The 15365-nt window shown below is 42.0% G+C and overlaps 1 protein-coding gene and 1 non-coding gene across 3 annotated transcripts in view; one reads left to right on the top strand and one right to left on the bottom strand.

Annotated features, from left to right (window-relative positions):
• The window catches only part of LTA4H (leukotriene A4 hydrolase), a 31129-nt gene extending 16175 nt beyond the window's left edge, over window positions 1-14954 (bottom strand). The window contains exons 1-5 of one of the 2 annotated variants that reach the window (XM_038422721.2): window positions 14603-14954; window positions 10422-10552; window positions 5598-5718; window positions 3928-3996; window positions 1072-1176 (exon numbers count right to left, since the gene is read on the bottom strand). In XM_038422721.2, the coding sequence (XP_038278649.1) occupies window positions 1072-1176; window positions 3928-3996; window positions 5598-5718; window positions 10422-10552; window positions 14603-14755 (579 nt within the window). In that variant the 5' untranslated portion in view covers window positions 14756-14954. Of the gene's footprint in view, window positions 1-1071; window positions 1177-3927; window positions 3997-5597; window positions 5719-10421; window positions 10553-14013; window positions 14418-14602 lie in introns of those variants that run through there. The other variant, XM_038422731.2, reaches the window with a different exon arrangement.
• A 59-nt stretch (window positions 14955-15013) lies between these two features.
• On the top strand, window positions 15014-15085 carry TRNAD-GUC. Its single transcript has one exon. It is a non-coding gene; the product is annotated as a tRNA-Asp (tRNA).
• The last annotated feature ends 280 nt before the right edge of the window (window positions 15086-15365 follow it).

The raw sequence follows: 15365 nt of genomic DNA, 5'->3' as shown, positions 1-15365 counted from the left end.
AGATGCAAACACCTTCCCTCAGTTTTTCAAGCCTAAATCCCCTGCCTCTTCCACATTCAGACCCAAGAACACTGTCTCTGAAACGGAATATGCACTATTCAATATTGACAAATACCAAATTTACTATAATTTCTTGCAAAGTCTGATTGCACATTCGCATTAATTCACATTAGTCACATGCTAGTATACTTTACTGTTGTAACAATTCATTTTTAAGTGCCACTGTTTCATGGCAACATAGCAATTTGAAGTTATAGCAGATACACCAGGGAGCCTCAGAGATGTGTTTTGTTCAGTGTATGGTATCTTGTACATTGAGCAACACTAGAGAGATTAGTCTACACACGGGCTTCATAAAACACCACAACATAGGCAGGAAGGGGATTTAAGAACATAGAAGACAACCACAGAAACAAAAGATTTCTGTATTTGGGATCAAAATGAACTGCTGTAATTCTTGTTCCTCTTCTTGTGGAAAAACTCCCATGTTGTGATTATATCCTTCATTTATTATCAAAATAATTACAATTGTCATTAAATAAATAATTTGTGATCATATGGTTACCTACTGAAAGGATCACATCACCACATGATTTTGGGGTATGTGTTTTACATGTTCACTGCAAAGGACTCAAGAACAGATGCTCAAATCCATTAATTGTATTCTAACAGGTCTTTAAACTGTAGGTTGGTAAGTCGCCAATGGTTTAAAGTTTCAGATCTCAGAGGATAAAGAAAAAAAGGTGCAATGAAACCAGCCTCTTACCCTCATGGCCAAGGTAGTAAATGCTAGGGAAAATATTTAGACAAGTTTGGCAAGCCTACTTGTTAGGGCCAATAATCAGACTAGAATTTATTTCATGGAATTTGTGCTTTTTTAAAAAATAAAAAATCTCATCTTGTTCACATGTGCAGTAAAGTTTCCGTGAGCCTAAAGATTACAAATTACAGCGCACACACAAATCTGTGCTTGCGTAGGTTTCATGCCCACAATACTTTAAATTAACACAAATCTGTGCCTGGCTTCATAGAGTTCCCTAGTTTTGATTTACAAAAGACCGTGGGTCTTACCTTTTGACTGAAACGATATATCTTCCTATTGCAGTCTTCTGGGTCTGGCATCTCTCCATCACGATTGGCACTCATGAGAGCCACAAGTTCTTTAGGAACAGACACCTAAATAATGACAGAGGAAATATTTAATTATGAAGGAGTTTAAGTCAGCACAATTGAGATGATATCAGTCATCTTTGGACAGCATTAGCCACCCTCAAACATTGTACCACATGCTGAGAACTGCTACAGCAAGTAGCATGACCTAAATGTAGTGGGAGCTAATATTTTACATAATTTAACTTCTTTCCCCCCTCTCATCTCTGCCACAACTAGAATCTCACATCAAGTAGAAATAGACAGTTTGCCGTCCCTCTAAAACCAGCAATGCTTTATCAGCCAGAAGTGTTGCTTTAGATGATGCATGTTTCTTTCTTCTTTTTAGATTCCCAACTCACTGTCTCAATGGACTCCCAGCTTTTACTATCTCAAAAAGGAGAAAAAGGGGAAAAAACCCCATCACTACCAGCACACCAAGACCATTTTGTTCATATGTTGACTAAAAAAAAAGGATTAATGAATTTAAGGGACAGTTAACTGAAAATTTAACCCCTCCGTAAGATGAGTTAAGAGTAGTTTCAAATATCTCCTCCATGCCAATTTTTGTGGTATTACAATCAGATTTTCCTGATTTGAATAATCTCCCTCCTGTTGCTGTGCGAAAATAAAAATATACATGAATAGAGGGAAATGACTGAATATGCAGGGTAAGATTGAAAAATTGTACAAAGAGTGCTGTCAAATGCACAAGTAAGCAAGCTGAAATCAACAGATGAAAATATTTTTATTTCAACCTTTCAGCTATGGTAATCTTAGGCATTACTTGTAAATAGATTTTTCACAATGTGACTTTAAGTTGACTCTATAGCTTTAAACATTCCCGTATTTTGAAACACTTCCACATTTTTAGTTTAGAATTATTACTCAGCAATCAGTCTGTACCATAGGTCAAACCTTCCTTATTGCACAGGATTTGTAAGGCTGTGAAGACTTTGTAATTGTGTTTATTTTAAAAAAAGTCCTTACTACCTCTTCATTCCTTTTAGAGAGAGTTTGACATGTCATTGAGGCAGTTTATACTGATTCAATATTTTTTGGAACTGAATCTCTATTGCCATCGCCCATTCCAATATTTAGGGCCACAGTCATCATAAAAGATCAGTGGATTCTGCAGATGTAGCTTCCATAAACTGGTGAAAGGCCCAACATGCTCGGCCAGACCACAGAACTGTTCCCACATTGTTCAGCTATCTACCTAAATCAAGAGACTCTTATGGAAAATCAAAGGGAAGTTTATCTATAAAGTCAATTAAGATTCAAGATGGAATGCTTTGTGTACAAATGCCAGATAAGTGCTCTTTCTGCAGGCAAAATTATTGCTTAGAAAAAGATTAGAAAGCCTGCATGGCCACCTTTATTCAGTAATCTTTCAGAATCTCCCCCAATGTCTCCCTCAGGTCCAACTCCTAGGTGAGGGCCCCCCACCCCCATGGGGCTCCACATGCTCCCCCTGCCCTGAGCACCAGCTCTGTACTCCCATTGGCCAGGAGCGGTGCCTGCGGGCAAGAGATGCACGGAGCCGCTTGCACGCCTCCGCCTAGGAGCCAGACCTGCTGCTGGCAGCTTCTGGGGGTGCAGTGTGGTCCGAGGACAGACAGGAAGCCTGCCTCTGTACCCCAGCTGCACTGCTGACAGGGAGCCACCAGAGATAAGCCTGTACCCCAATCCCCTGCCGAGTCCCCACCCCAAAGCCCCTTTCTGCACCCCTAAACTCCTCATCCCCAGCCCCACCCCAGAGCCTGCACCCCCAGCCCAGAACCCGACCCCCTCCCACACCCCAACTCCCTGCTCCAGCCCAGAGCCACCTCCCACACCCTGAACCCCTCACTCCCAGCCCACCCCGCAGCCCTCACCCTCGCTCCTCTGCCCCAGCCCTCAGCCCCCCCCCCCACTCCAAACCCCTCATCCCCAGCTCTGTTAGGTGGCGGGCATCAACAATATTCTTCAACTGAGTCGCCAGAAAAAAAAGTTTGAAAACTACTGTCCTAGGGAGTAAGCAAGCTTATGATAGGTTTCTGTGAATGAACAAAATATATAGCTTGAGCTCCATATTCAGAGTTCCCCAGATGGTCTGAGAGCAAAGAGCCCTTTTTCAACATCTCACATAAAATGAAATCTCTGTGGCTGCAGCATCCTCACCTTCCCCCACTCCCAAACCAACTTCAGGTAAAATGACTGCTGATTTGTGGTCTTTGAAAACCTGTCCTCCCACTGCAGCCTCAACAGATTACTCTGCACACCAACAAGCGCCTCCACTGATCTGAACAACATGGTCTACTTTTCATATGAGGGGCGTTCAGCACAGCATTGCTTGTGCCCCGGGGGGACATTCCTTCCCCTTACAAGTTAGGGAAATGCCACCAGGTAGACAGGCAGTTCTGAGCTATAGTAAGGTAAATCCCCATTCGGTGGTTTCATAATAGGCCATATTCTGCAGTCTGTATATGAAATCCCCCAAAGAAATCTCTGCCTGCCAATATACCTACAGATTGAATTCTCACACTATTTCCACATCCCTTACTAGAGGCTGCCCATCAGGTGATAAAAGTGTAAAGCTTTTAATTGACTAGCTATTTTAATTGCAGGGTAGAGTGAAAATTTATATAAACAAGTTGCTATCTGGCAGTGAAATCTGAATGCTCCAATAAATTTCTTGCAAGCAGACTTGTTCACAGAAAAGCCTGCCAGCTAGAAGAAGTTCTCTCATTCTAGTTGTGCTCTTCATTCAGATATGCATGATTTGTGTTCACCTACCTCTGCATAGTAGGTTAGTTTCACAGAAGGTGTGTCCTGGCAAGGAAGGATGGCTCTGCAGTGGATAGCCTGGAAAAAGACAAATTACAGATATTTCTTATATGCAGCTTTTGCAATACATTACACAAACATATGGTGTACAGTGACAGAAGAATAGGAGCCAAACAGAAGGGCAATGTAATATCACCAGCAAAATTGTAACATTTTATATCAGACTGCTGTTAAAGTCCTGACAGCCCAGTTCCTTCCTCAAGGGGCAGTTCTGCTCCTTTCCGATACAGGAAAGGAAGCCTGTCTAGCAAATGTTTCTAGGTATAGGGCAACTTTCACTGCAACTGCAGAAGCATCAAGTGATATACTGGGAAATGAGTATGTTTTGAACTACATGTATGCTATTAATGCATCTTCAGCATTACAGAAAAAACTCTCAATGACAAAGAAGGGAAGCACAATTTCTCAGTCTTATAATTTGAGGCCAGAAGGAACCACCAGATCATCTAATCTGACCTGCAGCACTATCATGACCCAGGACCCACACAGTGAACCCAACCACCAAAATTAGACCAAAGTATTACAGCCCACAGGAGACTAGACTATTTCATGCAACAGGCAGAGTATACAAGTAATCAAGGTGCACCAGTGCCCAATGCCCCCAAAATAACAAGAGAAATGATTAAATGAGATCTTCCAGATAATCCTGATAAGTGACCATACCAACATGATGCAGAGGAACATGAAAAAGCCCAAAATCACTGCCAATCTGATCCAGGGGAAAACTCCTTCCCAACCCCACATATGACAACCAGTTAGACTCTGAGCATGTGAGCAAGAACCAGTGCCACTTTAGAGCTAGTTTGAGATGTTTTAAAAAACTGAAACATGGATCTTGAAGACTTAGTTGTTAAAGACATATGTACAAGATTCAAAGCCAAAATACTACAAGTGTTGTAACTGTTTCAGGGTGAACGGTTTTGTGCTATTTTAGTTTTATTATCCAAGGGCCAAATTCTGCCACGAGTTCTGCAGGATGGTTCTCAGAGGTGTATCTTGAGATCATCATCCTGCTGTAAATGTGTGTGGTTCTACCATTCGAGCTTTCAGTTAAATCTGTTCCTCTGGACTATAGCTCCCTGTATAAGAAGGCTTGCCCCCCCACCCAATATTTTAAAGCACACTTCTTCCACTGTTTACACTCTTCAGGGGTAGTTTGTTTAACTGTAATGGGAATCCATACTTCCTACTTTTTGATGGTCTATGCTAGTTTTCATAGCTAAAAACTTCCTAGAACACATAATGCTATAGGAAAAAAAAGTTAACTGCTATGATGTACTGATTGCAAGAACTGAATAATGGAAGTAGTTTGGAGATGTGACAGTAAGTTGGCAATTATTAAGTTTTATAGCCTCAGCACTAATAATGCCATCATTTGTGTACTGTTTTATCCTTGGCCTTTGCCAATAACTAAAAATTGTGGATTGCTGTACTTTCTCTTACTACCCTATAGATAACGAACGTCATCTAGGAACAAATGTGACAAGAGCTATACAAGTACTTAGAGCCTATACTAAATAAACCTACAGTTTGCGTCTTCCCCTCTGTTGCCCTTTTTTAAACTATGAGGGATTATTAAGGTATCTAGACAACATCTAATTTCAGAAAATCCTCCTAACCTGACATTGGCTGAAGAGAAATGGATGTTTCTTCCCCGAAGTCTGTTCTGGAGTAAGCCACTGGAGAGCTGAAGATTTTGGAGAGGTTTCAAAAGAACTTTCCACAATCACATCTTGTCCCCTGCACAAATAAACAGGTAAGCATTTTCTGACAAGCCCTGTGTGTCAGAGAGGTGAACTGTAAGGCAAAGCCTTTCAGAAGATATTGTACAACAGAGAGTTTCGCAACACTGTCTCAGCTGAAGTGAAGCTATGAAGTTGTGCATAGAAGCCACTTTTTGCTTGTGGCTAGGATACAAATGTACCAACAACTACCCATTAGGTTTTGAATGTTAATACCCTCCCAGGAGAAGTTCTCTATTTCATCTTCTAATCAGAGATTTCTCTTCTTTTCAGTTGGGGAGGAGCTAGAAATTGGATTTTCCTTCAAGAAGCCTCACGAAGGTTTCCACAACTGTTTAATAGCCTACCATCAAAAGCTACTTACCACTTCAGTATGGAAACACAGTAGTGAGCCAGGCAGAAGTTAATAAAGCCCATTATGTATCATCACACATTCAAGTTGCACCTATCTTAAAAAAGTGGGCTTTGTGCACTTTGGAATGAAAAAATATCGCATTCCCAACTGGATTTAGACTGAATATCCTATTTACTGAATATAAGCAAAAGAATGGCTGAAGAAGAAAGACTGGCATATGAACAATCCTATTTGATTAATGCCATTAAAGAGAAAATATGACATGCCCCAATTTTATTCAGAACTCATGATTCAACAGTTCATAATCAATGAAGGCAAAGAGCAGTGGATAAGGCAAAGAGCAGTGGATAAGGCAAATGCGGATATACTAACAAGAAAACTAAGATACAAAGAACAATTTCTACATGCTAGTTTCTAAAAATAAATCAATATAACCACTAACAGCAGTGATTTTTATTTAAGTACTTGATCATTACCCCATTTTATGAAAGTTCCTAGATTCACAAATGTGAATTTCTCTTTGAAATCAACCCTAATCATAAATTAAAATGAATGGTAGTTAAACTCAGAGAAGTTGAAGAAACTAGTCAAACATTTTAGATAGATCAGCCAAATAGTTTGCAGTATTATTGGAACAAACAGACTACTATTATTTAATGACAGGTTTCAGAGTAGCAGCCGTACAGTGAGCTGTAGCTCACGAAAGCTTATGCTCTAATAAATTTGTTAGTCTCTAAGGTGCCACAAGTACTCCTTTTCTTTTTACTATTATTTAGTTACCCAAAAATTCATTTGAATCACTATATTGTACACATGGTTATGACTAAGCAGGGTGAATAAAAATCAATGATTTTTTAAAAAAATTAAAAAAAAACCCAGATTTTATTTAAATTGGATTTTTTTGATAAAATGCTTTTTGAGGAAAAACACTATTTAAAGATAAATTTTAATTAAGATACATTATAGCTCAAAGATATCTCATCATGGAATAGGGATTATAAATTCTAATTCTATAATATGAGACAATATATTCATGTCACGTTTAAGAAAAGTTTTGTAAATGAGTTCCAACAGTCCATGAATTAGGGACCCAATCTTATGGGGTTCCAGAAACTTCTGCATAGATTATTTAGGTTAATCTTTCTATCTACCCAACAGGACTCAGTTCTCAGTCTAGAAGATACCATCAGAGAGGCTAAATTTTGCAGTTCTCAAACTGTGGATTTGTGTCGCCAGAGATAACACGCTGGTTAACAGCAAAAATGTTTTAAAATCAATAAAGAATATATCAAGGTGAGAAATAACAGACCTCAATCCTATTGTCCCTCTGCAAATTTGTGTACACAGTCAATCCCTTACTTCTCTCTAAAAGCACAAAGTTTCAAAACGTTCAATGAACAGAAGATTGGTGGGGGCGGAATAGATCTGGACAAGGAGAAGAAGTCTGGAGATAAATGTGAGAAGGGAGGGACAGGCAGCAGAAACAACAGTGAAACTGTTTGAGCAGCATATTCCAGAATGCACTTTTATCTAGAAATCCATGATTAAAACCCAGTCTTCCTCATCAATTTGATTTAAATCAAATCCACCATGCGACTAAGTTCTTGTGCTTATAGATATAGCTCATTCTTCAATATCACTGTTTTGTTACACCCCCAGCACCCACACCCAAACCGGGTTGCATCTAAAACCAATTTCTCTCTATAGATGCTGTAAAGTGCACAGCTGGGCTGGGACAGCTGCTTGTTTCTCTTATAAGAGTATAGCCCAAAGACACAGCTACCAGCTTTCCAAGAAGTATGAGCCAGAGGAGACTTTCTTCAAAGCTTATCAGTAATGTTTATGTTTAGCCAAAGGAGTCACTGCTGTGAAACTCTCCTTTGTCTCCCATTTTACCCACAAAAATAAAGATGAGACCATTACTTCCACAATCTTCCCAGTACCCACTGGCACAGGGAGTAAGAGGTGATTACTAAGGCTGTCAAAAAAATTAATTGCGTGATGGATTGCACTGTTAAACAATAATAGAATACCATTTATTTAAATATTTTTGTATGTTTTCTACATTTTCAAATATATTGATTTCAATTACAACACAGAATACAAAGTTTTAATTACAAATACTGGCACCGTAAAAGACAAAAATAGTATTTTTTAATTCACCTATTAAAAGTACTGTGGTGCAATCTCTTTATCATGAAAGTTCAACTTACAAATATAAAATTATGTACAATAAAAACCTACCTTTAAAAATAAAACAATGTAAAAAACTTTAGAGCCTACAAGTCCTTGTCTAGCCAATCGCTCAGACAAACAAGTTTGTTTACATTTGCAGAAGATAATGCTGCCTGCTTCTTGTTTACAATGTCACTTGAAAGTGAGAACAGGCCTTTGCATGGCACTATTGTAGGCAGCATCACAAGATATTTACATGCCAGATGCGCTAAAGATTCATATGTCCCTTCATGCTTCAACCACTATTCCAGAGGACATGCGTCCATGTGGATGATGGGTTCTGCTTGATAACGATCCAAAGCAGCGCGGACAGACGCATGTTCATTTTCATCATCCGAGTCAGATGTCACCAGCAGAAAGCTGGATTTTCTTTTTTGGTGGTTTGGGTTCTGTAGTTTCCTCATCAGAGTGTTTCTCTTTTAAGACTTCTGAAAGCATGCTCCATACCTCACCCCTCTCAGATTTTGGAAGAGACATTTCAGATTCTAAAATTTTAGGTCGAGTGCTGTAGCTATCTTTAGAAATTTCACATTGGTGTGTTCTTTACATTTTGTTAAATTTGCAGTGAAATTCTTTTTAAAATGAACAACACATGCTGGGTCATCATTCGAGACTGCTATAACATGAAATATATGGCAGAATGTGGATAAAACAGAGTAGGAGACATACAATTCTCCCCCAAGGAGTTCAGTCACTAATTTAATTAACACATTATTTTCTTAATGAGTGTCATCAGCATGGATGCATATTCTCTGGAACGATGGTCAAAGCACGAAGAGGCATATGAATCTTTAGCGCATCTGGCATGTAAATATCTTGGGATGCCACCTAAAACAGTGCCATGCAAATGCTTGTTCTCACTTTCAGGTGACACTGTAATTAAGAAGTAGGTAGCATTATCTCCTGTTAAAAAAAAAAAGAAAAAAAAGAAAAGAAAAAGAAAGAGAAACAACTTTGTTTCTCTTAGCAATTGGCTGAATGAGAAGTAGGACTGAGTGGACCTGTAGGCTCTATAAAGTTTTATATTGTTTTGTTTGAGTGCAGTTATGTAACAAAAAACCCTACATTTGTAAGTTGCACTTTCATGATAAAGAGATTGCACTACAGTACTTGCATGACATGAATTGAAATATACTCTCTCTTTTGTTTATCATTTTAACAGTGCAAATATTTGTAATAAAAAATATAGTGAGCACTGTACACTTTGTATTCTGTGTTGTAATTGAAATAGAAGAAAAACTGATATTCCATTGCTTATCAGTGTGATTAATCACAATTAATTTTTTTTGAGTTAATTGTGAGAGTTAACTGCAATTAAATCAACAGCCCCTAGTGATTACCATGACCCAAACTTGTGTTTCCAGAAATAGAGGCCAGTTTTGATGACGTAAAACAGACAATTTCAGTAACCAGTCTAATTCAAACCAGGCAAGTCCAATATACAAAATACAGCTTTCAGCTTGAGTACATCACACAGCAAATATGGTAGGGTCTCAGTTGTTAAAAACATTGCAACAGTTGTTTGGCAGTGGCTTTTTCACTTAACATTTTAAAGAAGCTTCCTGAAAACTAATTCATTCTCAACTGAGCTGCCAAAACCTGAGGAGTTCAGATTCTTAGGGTTTGCATTTGCACAGCTGTAACTGATGAGCTGAACTTGCATTCTTTGTATTCTCATATTCCCAACTGACTACAATGGCAATTTGGGGTTTGCCAGGAATGCAGGAAGAGGCCCCTATAAAGAGCAAAGAATACAAAGACTGCAACTCTATACACCACTTTAGGCATTAGTGATGTTGGCAGAAGATCTTGGGCAGTCCCCCTTATCAAGCTTGCAGCAGAAACACATAGAACTCGGGGCTAGAATTCAGGCCTTGATGAGTGAAACCAGTTAGGGTAAGGTTAACTATAAAAGAAACTCATCAGCACGATTCTGAGCAAAAGCAAACTTGCACAAACCAGCCAGAGTACAAATGTGATCACTTATGGGAAGTGCTAGACTGTTTGAAATACTTGGCACTTTTTCAGTAAATACTTTAGCACGCCACTATTGTAGACTATCCCTAGCAGGTCTGTACAAAAAGAAGGAGGACACAAACAGGTATGCATACCTTCTCAGTTCAAAAGGAAGAGTGATTTCCAATGGTGTCCCTTTGAAACTGTGTCTTTGTCCAAGAGCAAATTTTGTTTCCTGTCCGTTAACTGCCACTTTAGATATTTGAAGGTCCTTTGTATCCAAAGCCTGTAACCAAACAAATGTTAGGTTCTGACTACAAAATACCTAAGTAACACTTTAAACTCGTAAATAAAATGTATCTTTCCAGGGCAGCTCTGTGTTCTTGAAAGTCTCTCTGCCTAATGTATTAGTTCAAATATCTAGTAAACCACGTTAAATCTAGAGTAGAAAAGGATTTGTTGAAGTCAACAGCACAATTTCTTAGCTCTGCATTTAACACTGTTCCTGTTCCCCTCCCCCCCAAAAATGCATTAATTTAATTTCACCACATCTGTGACTGAGAGACTATGGATATGGCTAGACATTCCACTGTCGACATACCCAGCGGAGGACCCATCAGTGCAGAGCAGAGCAGAATTACCACCCGTATCTTACATACAACCCTCCTCTTAATACACTCCAGAATATTGGCCTTTTTCTCAACTGCATCACATTGTTGACTACTATTCAATGTACGATCCACTATAAGCCCCCAGATCCTTTCTAAACAGTACTACCACCTAGCCAGTTATTTACCATTTTGTAGTTGTGCATTTGATTTTTTCACCCTAAGAGCAGTACTTTGCACTTATCTTTACTGAATTTCATCGGGTTGATATCAGACCAGTTCTCTAATTTGTCAAGATCATTTTGAATTCTAATCCTGTCCTTCAAAGTGCTTGCAACCCTTCCCACCTTGGCGTCATCTGCAAATTTTATATGCATACTATCCACTTTTTTATCTAAATCAGTAATGAAAATATTGACTAGCATGAGACCCAGGACTGACTCCTGTGGAACCCCACTGGATACACCCTCCCACTTTGACAGCAATCCAGTGTTAACTACTCTTTAACTATGGTCTTTCAACCAGTTGCGCACCCACCTTATAGTAGTTTTATCTAGGCCACATTTCTCTACTGTGCTTATGAGAATATCATGTGGGACTGTGTTAAAAGCCTTACTAAAATCAAGATATAGCTCATCTATTGCTCCCCCCATCCACTAGGCCAGTAACCCTATCAAGAAAATTAGATTGGTTTGACATGACATGGTTTTTGACAAATCTATGCTGGCTATTTCTTATACCACTATTATCCTCTAGGTACTTACAAATTGACGATTTAATAGTTTGTTCCAGTATCTGACCTATAATTCCCTGGGTCCTCTTTGTTCCCCCTTTTTAAAGATAGGTTCTATATTTTCCCTTCTTCAGGCCTCTGGAACTTCACCAGTCCTCTAGGAGTTCTCAAATATCATTGCTAATGGTTCTTAGATGGCTTCTGCTAGTCTGTAAGTAGCGTAGGATTAATTTCATCAGGCCCTTTTGACTTGAATACATCAAGCCAGGGCTGTCCCTAGGAAGGTGCAGGGCCCGGGGCATAGGCACTAAGTTTCTATCTGCTGGGGGTGGTGCTTTCCCTAGCTCTACTCAGGCCCCGCCCCCACCCCATCCATTGCCCCCACCCCGCCTTTTCTCCACCCAGTTCCACCCCCTCCCCCAAGTGCGCTGCACCCTCCTTTCTTCCTCCCAGGACCTCCAGACACAGTGAAGCGGTAGGCACTGGGAGGAAAGGGAAGGCACTGATCAGCAAGGCAGGAGGCATGGCGGGGGGGGAGGGAGGGAAGAGATGTTGGTAGGCAGGCCCCGATTTGCCATAAACTAGATTTAGAGCCATCCCTAGGTATCTAAATAGTCTATAACCTGTTCTTTGCCTATTTTGGCTTGCATTTCTTCCCCTCCCCCCTTGTTAATATTAACTGTGTTAAGTATTTGGTCACTATTAACCTCTAGGGAAGACTGAAAGAAAATAGGCATTAAACACCTCAGCCATATATTGAGGTCATCAGCTCACCTTCCATGCTAGGACCTACATTTTCCTTTATCTTGTTCTTAATGCACTCAAAGACAATGTCTGAAATAATGGTTGCCATCATATGCTAGTTAAGGGATGCTAGCCTACAAGTGTATGGCTTATACTGCATAAAATATGCACCAACAATCAGAGTGGATCTAATTTAAAGTAAATTAAGTTTTCCTGACTAGTGATTTAAATCAATTTGATCACGGTGGATAAAAATCAATGATTTTTAAAAGATTTTTAAAAAAATATCGGATTTTTAAAATTTCAAGCGGATTTTTGGATAAAATGCTTTTTTGAGGAAAAAGACTAAAGATAGTTTTAATTAAGATACCTTTGAGCTATAATGCATCTCATCACGGAATAGGGATTATAAATTCTAATTCTATAGTATGAGACAATGTATTCATGTCGTGTTTAAGAAAAATTTTGTAAATGAGTTTCAATAGTTCATGGATTAGGGACCCAATCTTATGGGGTTCCAGGAGCTTCAGTACAGATTATTTAAATTAATCTTTCTATCTACCCAATGGGACTCAGTGCTCAGTCTAGAAGATACCATCAGAGATGCTTAGTTTTGCAGTTCTCAAACTGTGGATTTGTCTCTCCAGAGATAACATGCTTGTTAACAGCAAAAATGTAAAGAAAAGAAAAGAAAAAGAAAAGAAAAGGACCGCAACCCTATTGTCCCTCTGCAAATTTGTGTACACAGAGTCAATCCCTTATCTCTCTCTAAAAGTGCAAAATTTCAAAAAGTTCAAGGAACAGAAGATTGTTGGGGGCGGAACAGATCTGGACAAGGAGAAGAAATCTGGAGATAAATGTAAGAAGGGAGGGACAGGCAGTAGAAACAAAAGTTAAACTGTTTAAGCAGCATATTCCAGAAGTCTTGAAGTCTTTCTGTGCGTAGCCTTCATTGATTTGAGATCTATCATAGCATTCGCTCACTAGAAGAGAAAACCTAGAATGGCAGCAGGCCATAAAAGAGACCCAGTTTAGGAATATTTTAATGAAGTTCTTCTACCTGTGGGTAAGACCGGCACGCGTACAAAACGCAAACAGTACAACAAAGAAATCCGAGGCCTCATTGCCTGAATAAAACATCATCATGAGAAGTGTTCCTTCTCAGGAGGCAGCTGCGTTGAAAGTGATGAAAGGAACACGTCTGAACATACAGGATCTTCAAGTTGGTAACCTTTTTTATTTCATACTTCTTTCTTAAGGACTGCCCGTCTTCCTTCTGGACTGCTCTTGAATTCTCATGTTTGAGCAAAAAATATAGTTGTTACTCTATGGTACTATTCCTAAACTGGGTCTCTTTTACGGAACTCATTGGAACTCATTTACACAACTTTTCTTAAACAGACGTGACTATTTTGTCTCACACTATAGAATTAGAATGTATAATCCCTATTCCATAATGAGATACCTTTGAGCTATAGTGTATCTGAATTAAAACTATCTTTAGATAGGCTTTTCCCTCAGAAAGCCTTTGATCCAAAAACCCCGATTTAAACAAAAAAAAAAAAAACCCAACAGCCGCACATTTTTTTTTTTTTTTAAAAATATCTGATTTTTATCCACCCTGCTAACAATGGTTCCCGCCGCACATTCACTCAGTCTCACCTCGGGATCCAGAGCCCTGCCCACCTCGTGGTGATTTCTCAGCCCGAGACGCGTTATCATCCCAAGGGCCCAAAGTACATCGGTCCCCGAGGCACCAGGCGCGGCGCTTACACGCGAGCCCCGGGGCCTGTGGGCGCCCAGGGAACGCGGACCCCGCCCTGCCCGGCACCGCGAGGCAGCCCAGGCCGGACAGGAGACCGGGGCGCGGGGGGCAAAGCGCTGCCCGCAGAGGGGCCCCGCCGTGGGGATGCGGGAGAGGGATGGACACACGGACCCCCTCGCCTCCAGCACGCCCGCGGCTCGGCCCCAAAGGGCGCGGGCGCTGGCCGGACTCCCTACCCTCCGCTCAAAGCCCGGCCGGGCAGGCGGGGGGGGGGGTTAACCCCCGCCCCAGGCTCCCAGCCCCGCGGTGTCCATGGGGGGCGGGGGGATGTTGCTGACCCGCCCCCACCCTCCGGCTCCCGGGACCGCTGAGGGGTCCGGATCCGGCGGTCCCAGCCGACGCTGTTTCCGACGCGCCCCCGACCCCGGCCCATGCGGGAGACTCCCGGGCAGCCCCCCGCAGCAGGACCCCAGGCCGGGCCGTTACCAGGCAACGCAGCCCGTCCCGCGCGGCCCGCACGGTGAGGGCCGCCGTGCCCCGCAGCGCCCGGCTGCCGAAGTCCACGCGGCAGCGCAGGTAGAGGTGCTGCGTGAGATAGTCGGCGGGGGAGGTGAAGGAGCTCGGGTCCGACTCCGCCATGGCTCAGGCTCGAACTGGCTGTGGCGGCGGAGCAGGGGAGGGGCCGCATGTGGCCCCCAGGGGCGGGTAGTTCCGCACTGGTGGAAAAGGGGCTGAGGAAGGGCCTTGGAGGCCAATAATGCCCGTGGTGCTTTGCAAGAAGCCGCGCCCAACGCCCTTTGCTTGGATACGACTCCTGCTTGGGAGCGTCAACCAGCCCCAACCAGGGGCGAGTAGAAAAGGACTTAAGGGCTGAGCGCGCAGGCAGCGCCGTACAGCTCCTCGTTAGTATAGTGGTAAGTATCCCCGCCTGTCACGCGGGAGACCGGGGTTCGATTCCCCGACGGGGAGGTGTCATTTTTTTTCCCCCCCCCCTTCCTTCTGGAAGCCCGGAGCCGGTGGCCCATTAGCCGGCACGGCCCCGATCCCCAGCTGTGCAGCGCACGGGCTGTGTCCTGTCAAGCTGTCGGCCCGGGGCGGGACGGCCTTGCCGCGCGCTGGCTCTGGCAGCGCCCTCGCCCGTGAAACCAGAGGCAGCGGGAAGGGAAACAACCGCGGTCGGGTGCAGCGGCTTGGCTGAGGCTGATGATCGCTCCTGCCAAGCGCAGCGCTCAGCCACCTCACGTGGCTT

The sequence above is a fragment of the Dermochelys coriacea genome, chromosome 1 (genome assembly GCF_009764565.3).
Source record: "Dermochelys coriacea isolate rDerCor1 chromosome 1, rDerCor1.pri.v4, whole genome shotgun sequence".
NCBI lineage: Eukaryota > Metazoa > Chordata > Testudines > Dermochelyidae > Dermochelys > Dermochelys coriacea.
Note: the sequence above shows the minus strand (reverse complement) of the source record. Positions and strands in the feature narration are given on the sequence as shown.